The 20,009-nt window shown below is 45.2% G+C and overlaps 1 protein-coding gene across 4 annotated transcripts; it reads right to left on the minus strand.

Annotated features, from left to right (window-relative positions):
* Positions 1-217: 217 nt before the first annotated feature.
* Positions 218-19,980, minus strand: HMGXB3 (HMG-box containing 3). 4 transcript variants are annotated; one of them, XM_023935961.2, is made up of 20 exons: positions 19,703-19,980; positions 18,871-19,021; positions 18,266-18,440; positions 17,257-17,820; positions 16,497-16,595; positions 14,851-14,982; positions 12,652-13,067; positions 12,125-12,300; positions 11,739-11,836; positions 11,073-11,171; positions 10,387-10,536; positions 8,459-8,760; positions 6,925-7,052; positions 6,240-6,371; positions 5,787-5,971; positions 5,071-5,290; positions 3,875-4,008; positions 3,373-3,489; positions 2,829-3,038; positions 218-2,120 (listed from the first exon to the last, which is right to left on the minus strand). In XM_023935961.2, exons 2-20 carry the CDS (start codon positions 19,017-19,019, stop codon positions 1,650-1,652), a joined length of 3,957 nt encoding a protein of 1,318 aa, XP_023791729.2. In that variant the 5' UTR covers positions 19,020-19,021; positions 19,703-19,980; the 3' UTR covers positions 218-1,649. The 4 variants fall into 4 exon arrangements, with proteins under 4 accessions (XP_023791729.2, XP_023791731.2, XP_086708431.1 ...); XM_023935963.2 differs by having other exon boundaries at positions 12,131-12,300; positions 19,703-19,938; XM_086852305.1 differs by having other exon boundaries at positions 19,416-19,722.
* Between the last annotated feature and the right edge of the window lie 29 nt (positions 19,981-20,009).

Here is a 20,009-nt window from a genome sequence, read left to right on the forward strand (position 1 = left end):
AAGTAGTCCCTGTGTATGGATATAACAGAATGTAATTTCAGTTGTGATGATGGGACATCTGACAAGTCACCATGTGGCACATGGCAGCAGTCTCTGGGGCAAGTGCAATGCCAAAGGCAGACAAATGCAGAAGAGATTCAGCAGTGTTTGTGCCTTTTCTCCTGAAGCCATCCACATCTTGTACACAAAAAAAAAGCAAACCAACAAACAGCCCAAGTCACTTGACCACAGTTTCACCCCCAAAATTGGAGATAATTTATTAAACTTTATCACTGACTGAAAAAAGTCACTAATGTCTCTTATAATAAGTTAATGTTCTTAACAGAAAAACCCCAAGCCATGATTACTGCATTTGCTCAGACTTAATACATTTACTTTAACAGTATGGTACTCAATAGGTTCCCCTTCACAGAAGGGAGTTTTCAACCACACCGCAAGCCTCAGAATCTTCCCACTGCTTACTCAGACAAAATAAACTCCCAAGATGGCAACTTAGCAGTCTGGCATCCTGCTTGTCTCCTCTGCAGGTCACAACAAACGTCAAACACCATCACCACCAGTCATGGCCAAAGGGAGCTGCACAGCACAGCACAGCTTTGCACCCACAGCCCCAGGTGTGCTGCACAGGTCTCATCCTGACTCCTCTAAAGGGGCTGACAAAGCAACCAGGGCAGCAGGAGACTCCTCCAACTCCCAGAGCGCTGTGAGAACATGGGCAGGGCAGGTGTGACACCTGACAAAGTGATGAGATTGCACACGTGGGTGGCAGCTCTCCCAGCACGTCCATGAGGGTGGTTTACAGAACCCTGCTCGCTCTGGTGACACTGACTTCATCATTCCTCCTTGATCCCACAGAGTGTTTGGGTGTCCCACCCCTCTCCACAGCACTTAAACCATCCTCCAACCCCTCAGCTGCCCTGGGACTCAGTTCTTACCCTACCATACAGAACACATTCCTCTCACTGTACCTTTTGGCTTCTAAGTTATTAGTGCTCATGTGAAAGGACAAACAATTCTAGAAACTCCCTGCAGCCAAAGTACCCACAATCCTGGACCAGGAGTGCAGCCTTCAGGAAGGCTCCCCAGATACAGCTGGTAAAGCAGCACAGCTCCTCCTCCTCAAGACTCCTTGCAGCCAATGCCTATGAAAGCTCTGCAAGATTACCAAGCAAGAGTCAGTATCCTAAATTCACCTATTCAGAATGTTTTGAGGGAAATTGTTATAGCCATCTACCTTTTATGCTGGTCCCACACCCCCAGCCCTGCCACCAATAAGCAAAAGAAGTCAGCAAGCAAGATTCAGAATTAAAAAAATCCTGTGTGTGTTTGACCACGCACACTCCCTGCTATCAGCAACTCCTGTCTCCTCTCCAGCTGCAGGGAGCGCAACATCCCACAGCCCAGAACAGCAGGTCCATCACATGCCTTGAAGGCAGCTGCAGCCTTCTGCAAAGGGGTGACAGACCCATGCTCACAGCAGCTATCACGATGCTATGGAAGCACAGAGCTCTTTGGTCAGTAACAGCAAAGCCACCAGCATCACACCTCCAACCTGTAAAAATAAACTCTCAAGCCAGACAGCTGCAAAAGCTGGCTCAGCCCACCCATCCACACAACCAGAGAGAGAAACCAACAGGCTGTTTTGTTACTCAGCAACCTCTATCCTCCTCCTGCTTCCCCTCTTCATCCTCTTCCGTTTCTGTTTTGATCTGGGCCACCCCGAGCCGGTAGAGCGCGTCACGGATCACCACCTCCCCCGGCTGGCAGCTCTGCACGATCTCCTGGATCTGCCTGTTGACGATTTCCCTGCTGGTGAGGAAGTCCATGAGGCGGTTGTAGAGGTAATAGTGTGTGGGGTTCTCGAAGGTGATGGGCCTTTGGCGCACGTTGCTGGTTTTGCTGTCGTTGATGGCAGCGATGATGGCTCCATACGGCTCCAGCTCGCGGCACAGGGAGATGCAGTGGTGCCGAGCTGTGGGATCCCAGGGGCTGCTCTGCTCCGAGCCCGTGTGGACGATTCGGCGCGCCGAGGACTTGGTGATGGGGTGCTGAAGGGAGTGCTCAGCCACCGTCACGTCCACGCTGTAGTGCTGGTCCAGCAGTTCAGGGCAGGACACGTACTGGGGGAGAGACACACGCACACCAGGTAGAACAACGAGTAACTCCCTGCAGCTGAGATGACAAAATTACTGGCTGGCCAAACTCCAACCAACACTACGACCCAGGACAGAGGAAGGGCTAAATGATCCAGGCTTCCCCTACATGCCACAAAGTACAGTCCCTCCTCACTTGTATGCCCTCAGACAATCCCAAGGCACTAGGAACCACCTTCCTCCCCCACTTCTCAAGGAATAGCAGCAGTTTGAAAGAACTGAGTTGCTGTGTCAGAATAAGTGACATGCAAAGTTCTGATCTGAACTGTTACAAATGCACTTCCAGCACAGCTCTTCCTGTTAAGGACAATTAATCAAACAATCCCCAGGCAACACCTAATACATTCTGCTATGCTTAGAAGTGATGCACTGGCAAAGCTTAAATCAGGACATATTTATCAGGTCAAATTCACCTCTGGCAGTGTTCCAGACCAGGCTGGATGGGGCTGTGAGCAACCTGGCCTAGTGGAAGGTGATCCTGCCTGTGGCAGGGGTGTGAACTGGATGAGCTTTAAGGGTCCTTCCAACCCAACCCATTTTGCGATTGTATGAAATTATCTTGAGCCACAATGCTCAAGGTTACATATGGGGGGAGCTCAGGGGGGGTGTCATTTTAATCTCTCTTGCAACTTTTCCAGCTGGAGAGGCACAGCAGAGAACAAAGACATAACTAACCGTTGGAGGTTCCATGGGGTCAGAGAAGCAGCCCTGGTTCTTCCCCCACATCTGGGAAGTCAGGTCAGGCCAGCAGAGGTCTGCACATAGTGCCACTGAAGAGGCTGTATCAACAACATATACTGGAGGCCAGTGACGTGAGGATACCAACAAGTCCACGTGATCCCGAGCATTTTCACCCCTTACTATGTACTTTGAGCCACACACAACCTAGGAAAAAAAGAGGATTAACATAAGCAGCACAGTAAAACTAAAAACTTACAGAAAAATTCTAGTCTTAAAAAAATTCAACTTATTTTACTTCTTTTCAGGTATCCCACATTATACAGTAACCAGACAGCTACTTTCTCTACAGATACTCTGTTTCCTTCTCATACACATTCACCTTGTCTTGGGGAATTTTCCAAGCCCCAAGGAACATGTTTCATTCCCAAGGCACAGAGAAGCCCATTCCATTGCTTCTATTCAATAAGTTCCATGCTGTTAAGCAAATAACTAATAGCTAAGGAAGAAAAAAAAATATCATGGCTCCAATCTTCCTTACCTGATGTGGACACACTTTGTAGATTTTCCCTCCTGTGTGATGAGCAGAAGATGGTGTGATGCTTGTCCCATTCTGTACAAACTCACAGAGAGCCAAGAGGGAGTAGCACAGCTCCTCCTAGAAAAGAGAGGCCCCAGAGAAAGTGTCTAAATTAACAAGCTCCTGCAGAGATGGGAAAGGCAATATGCAAGGTCTCCCAAATCCTAATTTGCACTTCATCCAATAACTTCCTAATCCCACACTCAGCACTGTGAGGGTGACAAGCAATTACACAAGGCTGAGCCAGTGACAAGGTAATTATAGGCTTCCTTTCTTCTAGCCCACAAAGGTTCAATTTATTTCACCATGTGTAAATTATCCTATAACCTGCTGGCACCCATCCCTGCCCTTAGTGCAGTCAGATGAGAAATTAATTGTCAAGGATGGCAAGAGTGGATGAGAGAAAGACAGCGAAGAACAGCTCCACTTCTGCAGGCTTGTATGTGGGCAAACAAGCCATTACCTTTGTATGTGATGCCTCCCAGGGGATGCCACACTGTGTCAGAAAGCTCTGCAGCTCTTCCTCACTGTAAGAGTTTATCAGCTCAGGCCTGAAGACTTCTTCCTGAAGGAGCCTCACCAAGGCACTTCCATTGCCTGCAAAGGCAGGAAACAGGTCTCAGCACTCATTGTCAGGAAGAGAGCTTACCAAAATAATTTCTTACAAAGACTACAGAAGCAGAGATTGCACAACCCACAGCCAGCATGAGAAAGCTGTGAACAGCCCTACTTGCAAAGCACGTCACAGCCCACGCTTGTCTTGAGCCCTTCACTGCTGAGGTCACCAGACTGAGCCCAGCATAGCTGCAGACTCCATAAGCACTTATCTATCCTGTCACTTGTAACCTTTAAATGATTGATGTGAGGATAACCAAGTGAGGAAGAGCAGAGATAAATGTTACTGTAGCCTTTGGACTGAACAGCTCCAAGCTCAGCCTTCACATCTCCCTGGTTCTTTCTTTGGAGCTTCACTTCCACAAAAGCCCACATAGCTCTTCTGCAGCCCAACTCTGATGCAGCTGCAGCTCTGTCTGCAAAGCCAACTCACACACTTGTTAATCTTGCAAAGCCAGTTTTCCTTCTTATACCAAATACCTAAATCCTTAAGGGAACCAGGTGCTAACCAATCTTAGCTCTCAGATCTGAGATTATTCCTCTCACTGTTTCTTGTTCCATGCAGTCAATATGCAGTGGATGTAATGAATGTTGACAACTCTGATCAGGACTAGCACACCACTCTCCTATTTTTTTCCTCAGGTTTTGTAAAAACTTATTCATCCTTTATTGAGGTTGTAACACTGAGATACCAAGCACTACATGTAACTTCCACACTCCAAGTATTAGTCTAACATGAAGCAAACACTGACTGGCATTCAAGAGGTGCATGCATCCCTCTGCAATCAGATTCTATCTCACCTGAGGTGCAATGCTCTCATGTCCCCCATGTCTCAAATGCATCAGAGCCCACCAGTGCATCCAAACTTCACAGGAAAACCCAAGCCTCAAGCAGCAAAGTAGCCTGAGAACAGGTGAAATCACCCCAATGCTCATGGCTCTTCTCAGCACATGTAACTTTTAAAGTGTCATGCTAAACATCACCAACACTGAAGTCACTAACACATCAAGCACTCCCTTAATAAGCACAACCTGAGCCATTACCTGGCACTGGCTGTTCATGCAGGTTCTTGTCCTTCTCTGTATTGATCACCACTGCTCCTCTCATCAGTGGAGGGAAGAAAGGAGCAACAATAGAGGCATCAAACTTTGTGATGGGGATGCTAGAAGGAAAAGCCACCTGCTCAATCACCTCCGTCTCCATTGTGGACCAAAAGTCTTCTACATTCACTTCACTTGATGGCAAGTATTCTGGCCAAGTAAACTACAGAGAGAAAGAAACAGTGGTCAAATACAAACAACCAGAGGTCATTTGACCGTTTTGTGTCAGTCTCACTCATGGCATGAGGACTATCCAGGAGAGTGCTCCTGAATAAGAGGATTTCAGTCTTCTAAAGCTTCCCACAAACACTTTGCATCGGCTAAGACTCAAAATTTGACATATTTGACTTAAAAGCCAGACATACTACATTCTCCTACAAGGGCTTTTTTTACATCCAAGGTTCCTACTGCCCAAGACTGCTGGACAAAAGCTGTGGTCCAGGGACAAAGGATCTTGTTTTTCCTGAACTGTACATCAACACCTCTAAGAGGAAGCACAGGCATTGCTGCTCCAGCCACATCCTCTTGTCAGGCATCAGCAAAAAACCACTCACAAAGATCTCGTGCATTTATTGTGTATCATGAAGACCAGAGTCAGCAAAAAATCATTATGATCTGCTTTGAACATGAACAGGATGTGAGCTGTGGGAAAAACCTACCTCTATATTTTTCAGTGCTAGGACATTTTCCGTATTCCTCTGGGCTATTTCCACCTTGGGGGTTATGCCACAGATTCCACAGATCATATCATTGTAATCCCGGACTGTCAGGCATTCAAAAGCCCAGTAGCCATTGCACAGCAGTTCCTGGAGCTGACCCTGTTCATCGGGGCTCAGGCTTTTGTCTGAAAAAAAGAACATGCCACTGTTACAGTTTTCATGTCCTGAAGCCAGTGGAGAGGAAGTAGGGCTCTCCTATGCAGGATAAAACCAAACCTACCCTCCAGAGAATTGTTACAAAGTACTGGTCATAGAAGTACTGTTTAGTTTAAAAGTGATTTAATAGAAACACACCACATTAAAATAGGTGAGTTTTTGCCATTTTATAACCTAACAATCATCATCAGGTCACAGTTTGATATGTTATGATAAAAAGAAAGATGGAAAACCCACCAGTTTGCTCCTGAACAGAGTCAAGGATATTGCCAACAGCCACTCTGGGATCCTCTCCAAGTTTAATGTGGTTTCGGATTGCAAACAGAAGATCCAAGCTCACTAACAATTTGTTACCCACATTGAAAAGGCCTGCAGTTAAAACAAGACAGTTATTGTCTGTAGGGTTCCAGATCTTCCTCATGAAGAAATATATTCCTTACTGATACACAGCACACTCACAAGAGTACAGCTTAGAGGATAATGGAAACACAAACAGTGCTTCTGCACCTCTGAAATGCAGAGCTCCCTGCTCAAAGATTAGCTCCTTTCACAGACTTGTCTATTGATTAAAAAAGCAACAAGGAACAGCTGCCAATCCATCTCACTAGCCATTGGCATGAAACAGCGCTCTCCAGAGATGTCTGACTGTGATCTCAGGAGTTGCCCTGCAGAACTCAACATTCACACAGAGACCTACACCAGTGAATCAAGGAAAGGTCTTCCTCACCAGAACATGCATGTGTTTTCACTCACAGATATAGATTTACTTGCAGAATAAGCAGAAACAATTAAAAGATAATTCAAATTCAGTACACTGGGGAAGGGAATAAGCTTTTCTGTGCCTGGACAATGCCGGGATACAATCGCAAGGCTTCTAACGGGTTCAGACTGTAGTTATTCTGCATGGTCAGATCTTTCCTACCTGTGTAAATGTCAGTGAAGCTATGGAGGGCCAGACACTGCAGATTCAAGCACACTTTGACCTGAGCTGTAACCACCTGTAACCGATTGGCTGTCAGCAGCCAACACTCCTGAGGACCAGCAAGAGAACTGCAACACACAATAAAAAAAAAACACTCGAGTGAAGCAAATGGGTTTTTTTAGTCCAGCCCTGCAGCAACTTCAGACATTCTAAATGACATGAGTTTATTATTGTGTAAATCTAAGCCAGCTCACCACATCATATCACACCAAGAAAAGAAAAGTTACATTTCAAAACAAATTTCCCAGGCAGAGTCAGGTCACTGCTCACATTCTCTTCAACAGCACTAGAGCATCCCTCCAGCTGCATACACTGGGCATCTACTATTGGAGAGGTGGAGAAAATCTATGGCCCAGCTGCCACAGGAGAAGGGTCTGTAACATAGCTGTGGTGATCAGTAACACATTCCACCCGACAGCCTGTCCCTGCACACAGAGATTCACAAAGGTCTGCTCCTCTACGGTGTAACTGCCAAGGGGGAGGTTCAGACAGGAGAGTGCCAGTGGCTGAAATACTGCTGTCCACCTGAGAAAACAGGAATCAAAGCCAAAGTCACCTCCCTCCCACTGGCAGGGCTTCAATTAGAGCCAGTGCAGGCACATGGGAGAGTCCCAGATGCAAAGCAGCCAGACACAGACAAAGATTTACAATGCACAGGTTGGTAAATCCCAAGGTGATGGACAGGGTGTGAGATTGCTCTGTTCTGGAAAAAAAAATATAGAGCATATAAAGTATCTCTCCTGGAAAGATCTCAATTAGTGCTAGCCTGACCAAAGCAAATATCCATCATTTGTATGACGAATTTTTTTGTGGAAGAAAGAAACACAATGTTAAACTCACCGACATTTTGCTGTAGGAAAAATTTTAGATCATGTTTTCAGAAACAGGAGGATGCCTGGCAGACTCAGGGAGGAGATATCCTACAAGCCTTCATTCAAATCTAGTTAAGGCAATCTAGCCTATGTACTAAAAGTTTCTGAAAGTCCTTCAGGTTTCAATTTGGATATTTGTTCCAAAAGAGCAATCACTCAAGCACACACTAAGAAATGAAAGGAATGAAGATATAAATAGAAATATAAATAGAAATATTTTCTATATAAATAGAATAAAAAATTTCTATATAAATAGAAAATATTCAGACTAGGCAAAGAGAGAAAAAGGAAATCTCACAATACACATCAGTGAACACAGGATTTTTACAGTTTTCCTCTCTCAGCCTCAGAGTATTAGAATGGAAAACAGAGAGGGGATGACTAATGAAAATACTCGGTTTCAATAAGAAAAAAGTTACATCTAGACTTTGCAGTCACTCTTTGATCCTGCTAAACCCTTTCCACACACATTTTGCTTATTCAGTGTCACTTTCACCAGCTTCACTACCAGGGCTAAAGCAAATATTATTTCAGACAGACTCATAACAAAGAAAATCAGCAAAATGAGTTTGAAAGAGTCAAAATCCAAAGCAGAATCTTACTTCTGTCCCCCTTTGAACAAGGGGCTGTTACAGAGGAGGCACTGCACACACGGAGACTCGTAGTAGTTGGACCAGGAGGTCTGCTCGATGGTCACAGTCTCCTCACTCACGTTGGACAGGATGAGCCGGGAGCTGTTGAGCTCATGGATGAGGGTGAAGATCTCTGCCAGCTCCGACTCGTTCTCGGGGATCTGCATCACCTTGCGCAGCAGCTGCAGCGTGGACTGACGCTGGATTTCCTTCTGGGATGGCGTTAGGGGCTCGCTGGTGTTCAGCACATCCGACTGACCTGGACTGACCTCCTAGAAAGCAACATATCCAACTAGGCAAGCATGGGGATGAAATATCAAGCCCAAAAAAGTCATAAAAGCTAGCCAGAAACACAGTAACATTTGCACTCAGTAAACTTGATTTCTACTCTACTGAGGAATCATTGACTCCTCACAGGAGTTTCAAGCCCAGATTACTTTAACAAAAATAGTTTATTACAGCCCAGTCCTTCAGGTATTACTGCACTGCCAGACCATCACAGATTGGCCATTAAACTGTTAAGTGCAGGGACTGGGGTACAGAGGATAACCACCAACAGGTATATAATCACTTCAATAACCCTCATCACTTGAACCCCCAGCCATCACTGTCTTTCTCCACAGGTTATCAGGCACAGCTCAGGGCAGCCTGCACAGCTCTCCAGAAACTGGAGGAGCCATGTACTAATAGAGAACTGGGGGCTGTGATATACAGAACACACTAATCAATAACAATCAATCAGCTATGGTCTACCCTTCTCCAACACACATACCATCACAACAAAATGCACAGACACAGGAGAACCAAACTCCAGGTTGTCCCAGGAGAACAGAAAATACAAACAGGCTGATCTGTTTAATCCCTGAAACTCTTCTGTCAACATTTCAACCTGGTTTTCTGACTAGTCTAGCAGTGAGATAAATAATCAGTCAAAAGCCCACAGACAACAATGAACTATGTGAAAGGAAAGTTAAACAGATCTACAACCAGAAGAAAAAAGAAAACTAAATGAGGAAGAGACAAGCCACATGCCTCTCAGAATGCAAGCTAAGCTAAGCACACTGCTGTTCCTTACACAGCTGTTTGTATGAGTTTCACACAAGCCATTTCAGTTTGTTTGTTTTTAAAAATAAACACAAAATCACTACACAAAGTTATGCTCTTCAAAATAAAAAAAAGGCAAGTGGATGAGTCATTACTACACGGACTAAAATTCTGACTATTTGCTGGAGTAGGCATTTCAGCTAAGAGCAGGAAAGCTCCCTTTTTCATTTATTGTTTTAAAAACATGACAATTTAGTATGAGAAAAGCTAAACCTTGAGACTGTAAGGGCACAAAAAACCAATCCCAGAATTAATTACATCCAAATAGAATGGCTGACAACTGAAAACATATTTATGAAAAAAACCTCTACATCCAGAAATAAATTCAGGTTGGAAGTAAAGTTGCTCTACAAACCCTTAAAAACAGGAAGCTGTAATACAAAATGTACTAACTTAACTGACACTAGCCTCAAACTGCTCACAAAGCAGAGCATACTTGGGAGTTTCTTGATGAAGTCTGAAGTTCAACAAAGCTGACACAGCAATGCTGTGACTTCAGGGTTGATTTTCCCAGCACGTACTGACACAACAGAAGCATTTTTAAGTTGAGGAGACACCCAGTGGTAGCACTGGGTGTGCTCAGACTCACTCTCAGTCTGAAGCATCACTGCTACAGGAGCTCAACAAACATCATCACAGATATTGTAAACAGGAACCATTCTGCCAGAAAAGTTTATCATAATGAAAAAAAAAAAAAAAAAGCCCAAACCACGTTTCCACAGGGACTTGCAAACTGAACTTCTCTGCCCAGCTCACAACAGACAGATGATAAAACAAGCCAGCTTGAACCTTACCAGGGATTTTGCTGTTTTCTCAGTCCTGTCTTTGGCAAGGTTGTATCCACAGCTTGGACAGATGCGTGGCTTGTGCCTGTTTGTGTATACATAACTGCAGGAGGGGTTCTTGCATTTCCCTCTGCCACGTGATGTTGCTAATCCCAAATCCTGAGTGACACAAAAGAGATGTTTGCTGACCTTGACTTTTAATAGTTGGATTCCATGATCTTAAAGGTCTTTTCCAGTCTGAATGACTATGATTCTAAGCCAACAAGATTCTAAAAAATATTACTGTATGGTTTATCTCCACATTATAATATCTTGTTTAAACATCAATAGCAAGCCCTGTCACTTTGCACAGAATCTTTTAAGTGGCACTTAAAGATTCTGGGGCCAGTTCTCCAGGCCAGAAGCACATTAAATTCATTCAGAAACCCCTGATCCTCCCTGCTGAACTCAGGGAGGGATGGGAATTATGCAGAGGGACATGAGTTAAAATCCATCTCTTAACAAGGCCCCAACTTAACTGCAAAACAGAGCACAGTCATCCTGGACTAGGTCTAGAAATGACACAAAGTACAGAATATTTCATGCTAAAAATGAGATGTATTTGTGCAAGTCAGTAAGACAGAACTCCCAAAACATTCTCATCCCAGCGAGGATACTCCCTGTGGCAGAAGTCACACTATTTGAAAAATTCTCACCAAAGTTACGGTGCAACTGTACTTGTAGGAAGGGAATATGTCTGGTTTGACCTCCACAACTTTAACCTGAGATGCCCTGCTTGTCACAGAACTGTGGAGCTAGAAATTGAAAACAGAAAAAACAACACCTATCAGACACCTACTACTAAATACATACATGCATCAATAATCAGTATCTGTTAGCATTCCTACCCCCAAGAGATTAATATTCATTTAACAGCTATAATACCATAAGACACTATTTTGCATGCAAAGGCATTACAACTCACAGATTCATTTCAGCACCTTGGCATACTCAGTCATATTTTATAGGTGAAAAGCTCAGTATTCAATATTGCATGCCAGATTATCAAAGCACCAGCAGATCCTCAAAACATCTTCTGGAAGTAGCTCAGAGATTCCCAAAGTAAGCAACAGATGGATTATCCAACAGCATCTCTCAGCTCAGTTCCCACACTCAGCCACCATGCAGTCATTCTACCCAGCCACACAATAAAAGCAGCCAGTCCCAGATCTCACCATCATAAGACTGCTGTATTTTTTGTTCTATTTCTCACTCAGGTCATATCACTCACCTGAGAGAAAAAAACAAACAAACCAAACAAAAACTCAAACAAAACCCTCCCCGCAAAAATCCAGGAAAATAATTTGCATTTGAAGAACAACCTTTTGTTCCTCAGCGGTTGGTGGCTGCAGAACTGACTGGCCCAACTGTTTCAGTGTACTGGGCTTCAAGCCTGACGTCCTCACAGGGGAATGCTTGTCTAGGAGGAGGAAAGAGATGCACCAGGTTAAATGTGAGAAAACAGGTTCTGTTTCCTTCTGGCATCTTTGGTAAATGCCACTACAGTCATGTGAGATCTTTCCTATAAGCTTGAAATAACCCAAGCAGGTGTTTCATGGCCCATTTACTGCACTCAGGCAGAGACAAAGAGGTTTTTTTCTAGAATTGGTAACCACCTCCCTTGAAACCTATATTATTGGCAGACACCACTTCAACATGGTGAGGAAAGACAACAGCTCCCAAAGCACACAGAAAATGCTGCTTTTACCAGTACTTGTAAAGGCCTGTCTGCTGCTCGGCTGCTCCGTGCTGGCTTCTCTCCCCATGCTGGCTGGAGCAGGCAGAATGGCTCGCATGGGTCTGGCTGCAGCCAGCAAGGAGGGCTTGGGTCTTGGTTTACTCTTTACTTCTTGTCCCTTGTGTGTAGCAGCTGTTGCATCAGTTCTGAAAAACAACAGCTACAAGTGGAAAAATATTCCATCGATTTCCCCTCAGCTTCAGTTTTCCTCTTTTCCCTGAATTGTGCTTTGTTAGCACACTAATCACAGCTATTGCAATAGAAAGAGACAGTGCTAAAGACTGCATCTGCCCTGTGACTACAATATATCACTTGAAAAAAATATTAGCTCTGATGGACAAAGACTCAAAGGAACAATCCTGAACTGGCACAAAACAGACAGCAAACACAATAAGTCTTAGAGGAAGCACTGCCAACAGCCTTCAACTTCTTGGACTAGTCCCATGAGCACACAATAGATATCGTATGCTCCCATAACACATGGAAAACTGACTCACCCCACCACTGGCTTTTTCACAGAGGCATTTGGACTCAACACCTCAGAAGACGTCGACATCCCCAGCCCTACACTTCCTTTCTCTGCCTGCTCCAAAGAAGCGTCTGCTTGCCGCTGGCTCTCTTGGCCCAGCACCACTCCAACAGCACTCTTCCTGTCTTCAGCAAGCACATTATTTGGGAGAAAGTGGCGCTCAGAGATGATCACTTCCTCCCACTCCATCTCAGGCATCTGCCCTCCGACAGGCACAGCATTCAGCAGCTGGCTGACAGCTTCGGAGCTCTCCAAGGCAGACTTGGAGGAACTCTCGCTAACGGCCGTGGGTTCTGTGAGGGCTGACTGCTGACCTCTTTTAGCTGCTGGAGTTTTAAGAGAGGTGCCTGAATTTGGCTCAGATTTGCTTTTTGGTTGCTTTTCCTGGAAACAAGGAGAGAGTCACATTTCAGAGCTTTCACAGATAAGCAAGTCCCCTGCACATATGCCATGTTTCCCGTGACCTATTTAATGCTGGATCAAAACAGCAAAATCCTAAGTGTTTAATCAGTGAGTTGTATGGGAGTAGACAGACAGCATCTCCTGCAACAGCAAAGGTCCTACTAACATTGTATCAGGCTTCTTGGCCCTTCATGTATTATTTTTAGACACTGTTCACTTCAAAGAAACAATCTTCCTTAAACTCCCTTAAATATCACCATTAGCATCAAAGCCACAAAGTCACCTGCTACCCTCTGCAGCAAGGGCTCACCTCCTATGCTTCTCTTTCATGGCTTCAGCTCTCTGATGCTGTCTGTTCTTCCACATTATTGAGCAATCAAAGGGAGTTAAGACAGAGAATTTGCATCTTTTGGATACATGCTTTCAGAGAAGCAAGCATGTGACCCAACCAGAAAACAGGATTACTTATGAAGATTTTTTTGACTTTAATGTTACTTCCAAGATTAAGGCTACAGAAATCATTGTACTGGCATCAACAAAGGTACAATGAACACTGAATTGGAATATGGAAAAATATATCAGAAACAGAATCCAGCAGATCAGAGTAAGTCTGAAAGACAGAAAGGAAAACTCCCTCTAAAACCTTTCAGAGTTCTAGGGTAGGACTGAACAGCAACAGACTTGCCATGTTCAGGCAGAATCCAGAAATACTTTTTTCATTCAGCCATCTCTCTACCTCAGCAAGTTTACCAAACAAAAGCAAAGATGTCACCATCACTATTTGTACCCTACCACACAGGAAGCGCAGCCTTCAGCTCAGACACCACAGAGCTTGCAAGCTGCCTGAAAGAGTTCTCATCCCTGAATGTTTAATGGATCCAGACACAAAACAAAGGAGGTTCAGAACAAACCCACACAAAGCCACCAAATGTCAATGCCAATTTTTACACTGGGAACATCATTTAAATTGTGCCTGAGGAGTCTTGCTTCAGACAGAAATGCACATCTGTTCAGAGCTGACTAATTAACAGGATAGTGCCAAGGTTTAAGGATCAAGTGTGTTTTTCTGTACACAGCTAGTAGAGATGCCAGTAACTTAAGCAGAGTAGGCATCATGTGGAGAAAGACTTTTCCACTCAGACAAGCTTCACAACTCTACCAACACCTGGAAACTTCCTTCCAGTCACAGGTCAGACACATGATCAGACACATGGCCATTAGACAACAATATCCAACAGCACTTCAGTTTCCACTAGATCAACTTTAGTAACAAGCTCCTAAAGGATAATACACCTGCTACAGTTGAGCTGTTCCTCCTCTCTGTTAAAAAAAACAACGTTGAAAGACCACAGAAAATTAAATTTGTAGAAGAACTTCAAATGTTGATATTAATTACCACAAAACTTCCCAAGCTTGGGGCTGTAGCAGGAAGAACAGGCAATATCTTCCAGTCACAGGAATTGTGCAGGCAGAGGGCCAGAAGAATGTGTAGCCTCTCAATGAGAGAGTTAGCAAACGCAGCCCCATCTATTCTAACAGATAAGAGCAGCATCTTTACCCAAGGTGTGGTGATTTCAGGTCTCACCTTGGTCAAGTGTCCTCTGCAATAGTGACTTGCTCCAGCACATGCACTGGAAAACAAGTGCTGGGATCCTTTCTGGTGTATCTGACCTCCTGTGATAGATCTATAGTTCTAGAAGTACCACAGGCATTCACAAAACCAGCACTTTCTGTTTTAAAGTCCAGAAAGGAATGACTAATTTACCTTTGGGATCCATTTCCCTCCCAGGAAGTTCCCGCACGTTGGGCATTTTGGTGGCTTATGCCTGGTGACATAAGTGAAGGAACAGCCAGGATTGGTGCAATTTCCATGTCCCCTGCGAGTATAGGTGGTTGTCTGAAACAAAATTGTCAAGAATTTTCTACAGACCTGAAAACCACAAAGCTGTGCTGATCACTTTCTTTTTCCTCATAAGCCCTTTACAAATGTTATTTGGCAAATCCCCAGCATTCCACTATTATTCATTTTACTGAACAAACACCACACATCTGGGTCAGGGTGAGTCAGCACCAGAACTACTGCAAGTCTAAATGTTTAGTCTACATAACAGCCTCTGGTATTACCAGCATTTAGATCAACCTGCAGAGCAGAGATGAGCAATGCACATAACCTCCTGGTGAAGCTAATCTTGCACTTACAGTGAGGTAACAGTTCTTTCTGAACATGAAAAATTCATAGTAAGATGGCATTAAAATGCTTCTAACAGCAATCCACAGTAAGACAAGATGTGATTAACATTCATGACAAAACAGCAAAAAGACTTGAAGAGAAGCACTCATGATGCAAAGGCAGTTTTGTCAGTAATTTGTTGCTGTATGGGACGGTCAAGTGTTCCCAGGTCCTTCACTGTAACTTGCTATGAACTACTGAAACATGAGCAGCATCACCAGGCACTATTTATACAAACAACTACAGCAGAACCTGTCATCTTTGCCAGGACAACTGCATCAACACATCTGAGTTTTTGTCAGCGCAGCACTTCCCAATATCCTGTTCTCAACACTCCCGAGGGAGCTGTTGTACTGTAACTCCCTAACTGGGTACAGATTTTTTTTCTAGAAATGCAAATGCTGCTGTCAAAGAAATGAGTCAATTTAAACCAGATCCTTCTCAGGAACAAAAACCTGAGGTACTTCTTTCTCCCCGAGACAACTGGAAGAGCATCACACCATGCACCACTATAAATATCTGCAGTGTTCCACCAGCTGGAAGCACAGAGAACCTGAAAAATAGGATTTGATGCCACTTTATATAACAGAAGGAGCTGCAGTACTGACTGTACAATGAACTCCCAAAATGGATGCAAAAACACAGGTGGCTGGAGTGGTTAGATTAGCGATTCTTCCTCATGCAACAGGCCACACAGCCTTTCATATGGCTTCTCAAAACTGCAGGTCATTGCACCCCTCCTGCCACCCGGCCAAAACAAGAGCTTTTTCACAGTTTCCTGTAATAAGAGCAGATCCTTGCCCTTAAAGGGATGGACACTGGCTTTTTATGAAGATAAATATGCATCCAAGTAGTGGATGTAGATGGCTATACAGAAACTGCTGTTGGCCAGATGTGTTGTGACAGCTTTATCTATTCCATCTGTTTCCAAGAATTCCCTGAGGAAGAAGGCAGAAGAAATGGGCCCTGTAAGACACTGTAGGAAGTCAGAGACACTCTTAGCCTATGCAAGACATAACACAAGGGACAAGAAATTCATCAACTGATACAGTGACTCCAAATTGGATTATCTTTAAAAACTGAACCATGAGCAAATCCCTCCCACTCTTAACATCTTTAAGACAAACCTATAAAAATACATTGAAACCTTAACATACTATACAAGACTCTGAATTTCTTACCAATTTAATTGATGCTGGGTTCTCCACAACAGAATGAGCTGGCAAAGGTAACATGATAAACTGTGTTGCAGGAGTGGAAGAGCTACTCTCTTCAGTATCCTAAAATGAAGCCAAAGGGAAAATACATGCAGAAAACAAAAGACAAAACCATATCCCTCCCTCTCATGAACATTAATGTGTCTTAAAGACTGATGAGACCAGAATACAGGACAGAGCAGCAACTGTTTCAATAGCAATGGCCTTACCAGATGTACTCTGGAAATTACCAAACTCCTCACACTTTGAAACAGAAAACAGTGTGAAAACTCTTCACACTTAGGTTTTCTACAACTGAGCCCTAAAACCTCAGCTAAAAAGGACTCCCTCCTACCTCTCTGCAACCAGGACAACAGCTATCAGGAGTAGAGCAGTGGCATTTTTTTCTCACCAAAATCTTGCAGTGCAACTGCAGAACCCAATTACTGGCACTGCAATACCCCAAATATTGTTATAACAATTAAAAGAACTCAGTTGTGTTAAGACACAATTCATATCAGCAGATGGCTGAGTCAATCTGCAAGCAGAGACAACTTAGTCACAGTGTTACTTTTGTATCATTGATTATAAAAGTCTCCATTTCTCTCAGCATTTAGATTCAGCAAATTGGGCAATCAGAGGATCTACTGCACCCACTGAGGATTTCAAGTAAAATGGGGGAAACAACACTCAGATGTTTCGGGTGAGATCTTGCAGGAGTTTGGGTGTCAGTGGAAAAACTTACCCTTCCAGTCACCACGGTCACCACAGACACCCCATTGGGCACCTGGGGACGGGCCACAGCGATGCTCCCGTTGGAGATGTCTGTGGAGCTGCTCACCATAGTCTCCTCAATCACCACTCGGGCTGTGTGGTACGGCTGTCCTTCTATTTCCAAAGAAGTCTCATCCAAGAGGATATCTCCAGCCACTTTCTCTGTCACAGGCCCAACATAATGAGAGAGAACCTCTGAGGCAACCACTTCTTCCGCAGCCTTGGGCTGGGCAAAGGCTGCCGTGTCCTCTGCCAGCCCCTCGATGGCAATGCACTGCTCTGAGACGCTGGCCTGGCCCGACTCCACGGAAAGGATGCTCTGCACGGTGTCACGGGACACGCCGGTGTCGCTCCTGGGAGCCACCAAGCCTTCGGATGCTGCCGGGCTCTGTGTCACACACAGCTCCAGAGACTGCCTGCTCCTGTCTTCTTGCAGAGTGGTTTTGGGAATAATTATATAATCGGAGCGAGGAAGAATCTTACGAAAGCCTGGAATGTCAGGGACGACTGCAGTTCGAGTGGATGCCTTGGAGTTCTATGGGCAAAAGCAGAGGATGGAATAAATGATTATGAGAAAAGGAAGAGATTCAGTTCTCAATCCTGCTATTTTAGTGCCTGAGGTTCAAATGGTTTCCTGAATTAGTTTGCTGGGAATTTCTCCACATGACAGGACCTGCAGAAACCCTCTCAGTCCAGGTTTTATCACCCACTTTACCAACACTCACTCAGATGAAAGGACACAAAAATAACTGCTGTGAGCAGGTACCAGACATATCCATCTTGGATTACAAAACATCCTCCTTCAGCTGAACAGAAGGCAATGAAAAAAGGCAGTGGCCTCACACTGCTTCTTTAAAGGCTGCCCTGAGCAAGGATACAAACTGGAATCTGCAGTTAAATAACTCTCCCACAGAGTTTTATGTACACAGGTAACTGCCTCTCTCTTCAGCAGCCAAAGAACTTCGATAAAGACAACTTACCGGGTCCAGTCCCTCTTTCTCTAGCTTGGCTTTCTCCAAGTAGTAACTCTTTTCAGCCACACTAAGCAACCTCCAGCTCTCACTGATCTTTTTGTTGATTTCAGATTGAGGGAGGTGTGGAAGCTCTTGCTGTACTTTCAAATAAATATCATAATAATAGAGAAGATAAGCAGATCTGAAACACAACCAGAAATTGAAACATTAAAGTTATTCTACATAAATTCCTTGGGGAAAAAATAAAACCACATGGTTTAGGTTTGTCTCAAAGTCATGTGACAAGCAAGTTACGTTTAATTCTATTTATTAATGCATTTTTTAACCAAATGAAAACTCTCTCTCTGAGGAGAACCTCTGAAGAAAAAAAAGAGAACCTCTGAGGAACAGCCTAAGACAAATTATTCTGGGGCAAACAAACTGTAAACTGAACAACAGTGGCACCTGTGAAGAATGTCTGAGCAGGCCCAAAGTATCAAGCTGATGTTTCATATATGATGTTTTACACTATGAAGTGTTCCAAGTGCACTGCAAAGTCCACTCATGTCAGAAACAAGGAAAACTGCTCCCACACCCTACAGAGGAACTAAATGAAGACAGAAAGAACTTACCGAGGCTTCTTGGCTTTTTCTCCGTGATCACCAGCACTTTTATGTTTCTTCTTCTTCTTCTTGCATGGCACTGGTGATGCATAAGTGTAAGTGCTCTCTATCTCCTCCATCACCACAGTTACCTCAGTGCCATCATAGGGAGCCTCCATGGCTAAAACAAATATTCTGGGTTATGCTCTTGCCAAGTCATACAGTGTTTCTCCCAATAAACAGCACTTTTAATCACTTTCGTTTCAGTAAACTGACAGCACTGTTGGCATCTAAGTTTGACCCTAATTAAATCAAGACAACTATGTGTTCTCTATTTATCTATTTTTAGAAGGAAACTTCTATTTCTATAACCCCCATAGCATCAGTTCAGTGCAGATACACTACATGTGCATTTCCAGAGCTGCAGTTCCACGGGGAGCTCTCAGGTAAGTTTGGTGAGCCAGAGGGAGCCGTACACTCAGACAACAGCTGTCTGGCTACAAGGTGTCCTTACAGCCACGCTACAGAAGCGGGGCCAGAGGCTGAACAAGCAAGAAGCTTCACAATTCCCTTACCCACCGCCAGCTCTCCGCGGCTTCTCGCCCGACAGCGATGACGGAAGGCTGCAGCCCCTGGGCTGAGGGGTGGGAGGACACAGGGAAAAAAGGCAGCACCACCTAGGGCAGGTACAGTCCCGGCACGGCCCGCAGCTCGGCCCCGCGCAGCCGCTGAGCCAGGCGAGCCTCAGCCCGTTACTCCGAGCCCCGTCTCCTCCACACCGCCCGAGGCCACGCGGAGCGGCGAGGCTCCCTCCGGTCCTGCTAAATGTTTCCCTGGCCCCCTCCCAGGTGTCCCCACTCACCGGACAGCTCCGCGGCCGGGAGGGCGGACAGGCGACGAGCTGTGGTCACGTCCCCGCAGGGGCGCGGCGGCGTGGAGGAGGCAGCGCCGGGGCCACGGGCTGGCCGCGCAGCGGGGAGCGTGCGTGCGGAGCGGGCGGGCTGTGCGGAGCGGGCCGCCCCGGCATGCTGGGCCGGCTGCGGGCCGGGCCCGGGCGGAGCGGGGCTGCACCGGCGCCTCCGCGCCGGGGCCGCCGCCGGAAGTGACCGCGGAGAAGGCGTCCGGGGCACGGCGGGGCGGGACGGCGGCCGGGAGGGGTCACTCCTCCT

Source organism: Cyanistes caeruleus, chromosome 15 (genome assembly GCF_971803275.1).
Source record: "Cyanistes caeruleus chromosome 15, bCyaCae1.hap1.1, whole genome shotgun sequence".
Classification (NCBI taxonomy): Eukaryota; Metazoa; Chordata; class Aves; order Passeriformes; family Paridae; genus Cyanistes; species Cyanistes caeruleus.

Excerpts from the sequence above, each read along its gene's own strand:
- HMGXB3 (XM_023935961.2), bottom strand. The coding sequence starts at position 19,019 with ATGGAGGCTCCCTATGATGGCACTGAGGTAACTGTGGTGATGGAGGAG. Across the intron at positions 13,068-14,850 it reads GAGGGAAATGGATCCCAAAG|GAAAAGCAACCAAAAAGCAA; the intron begins GTAAATTAGTCA and ends CCTTGTTTCCAG. Across the intron at positions 6,372-6,924 it reads CTTCACTGACATTTACACAG|GCCTTTTCAATGTGGGTAAC; the intron begins GTAGGAAAGATC and ends TTTTAACTGCAG.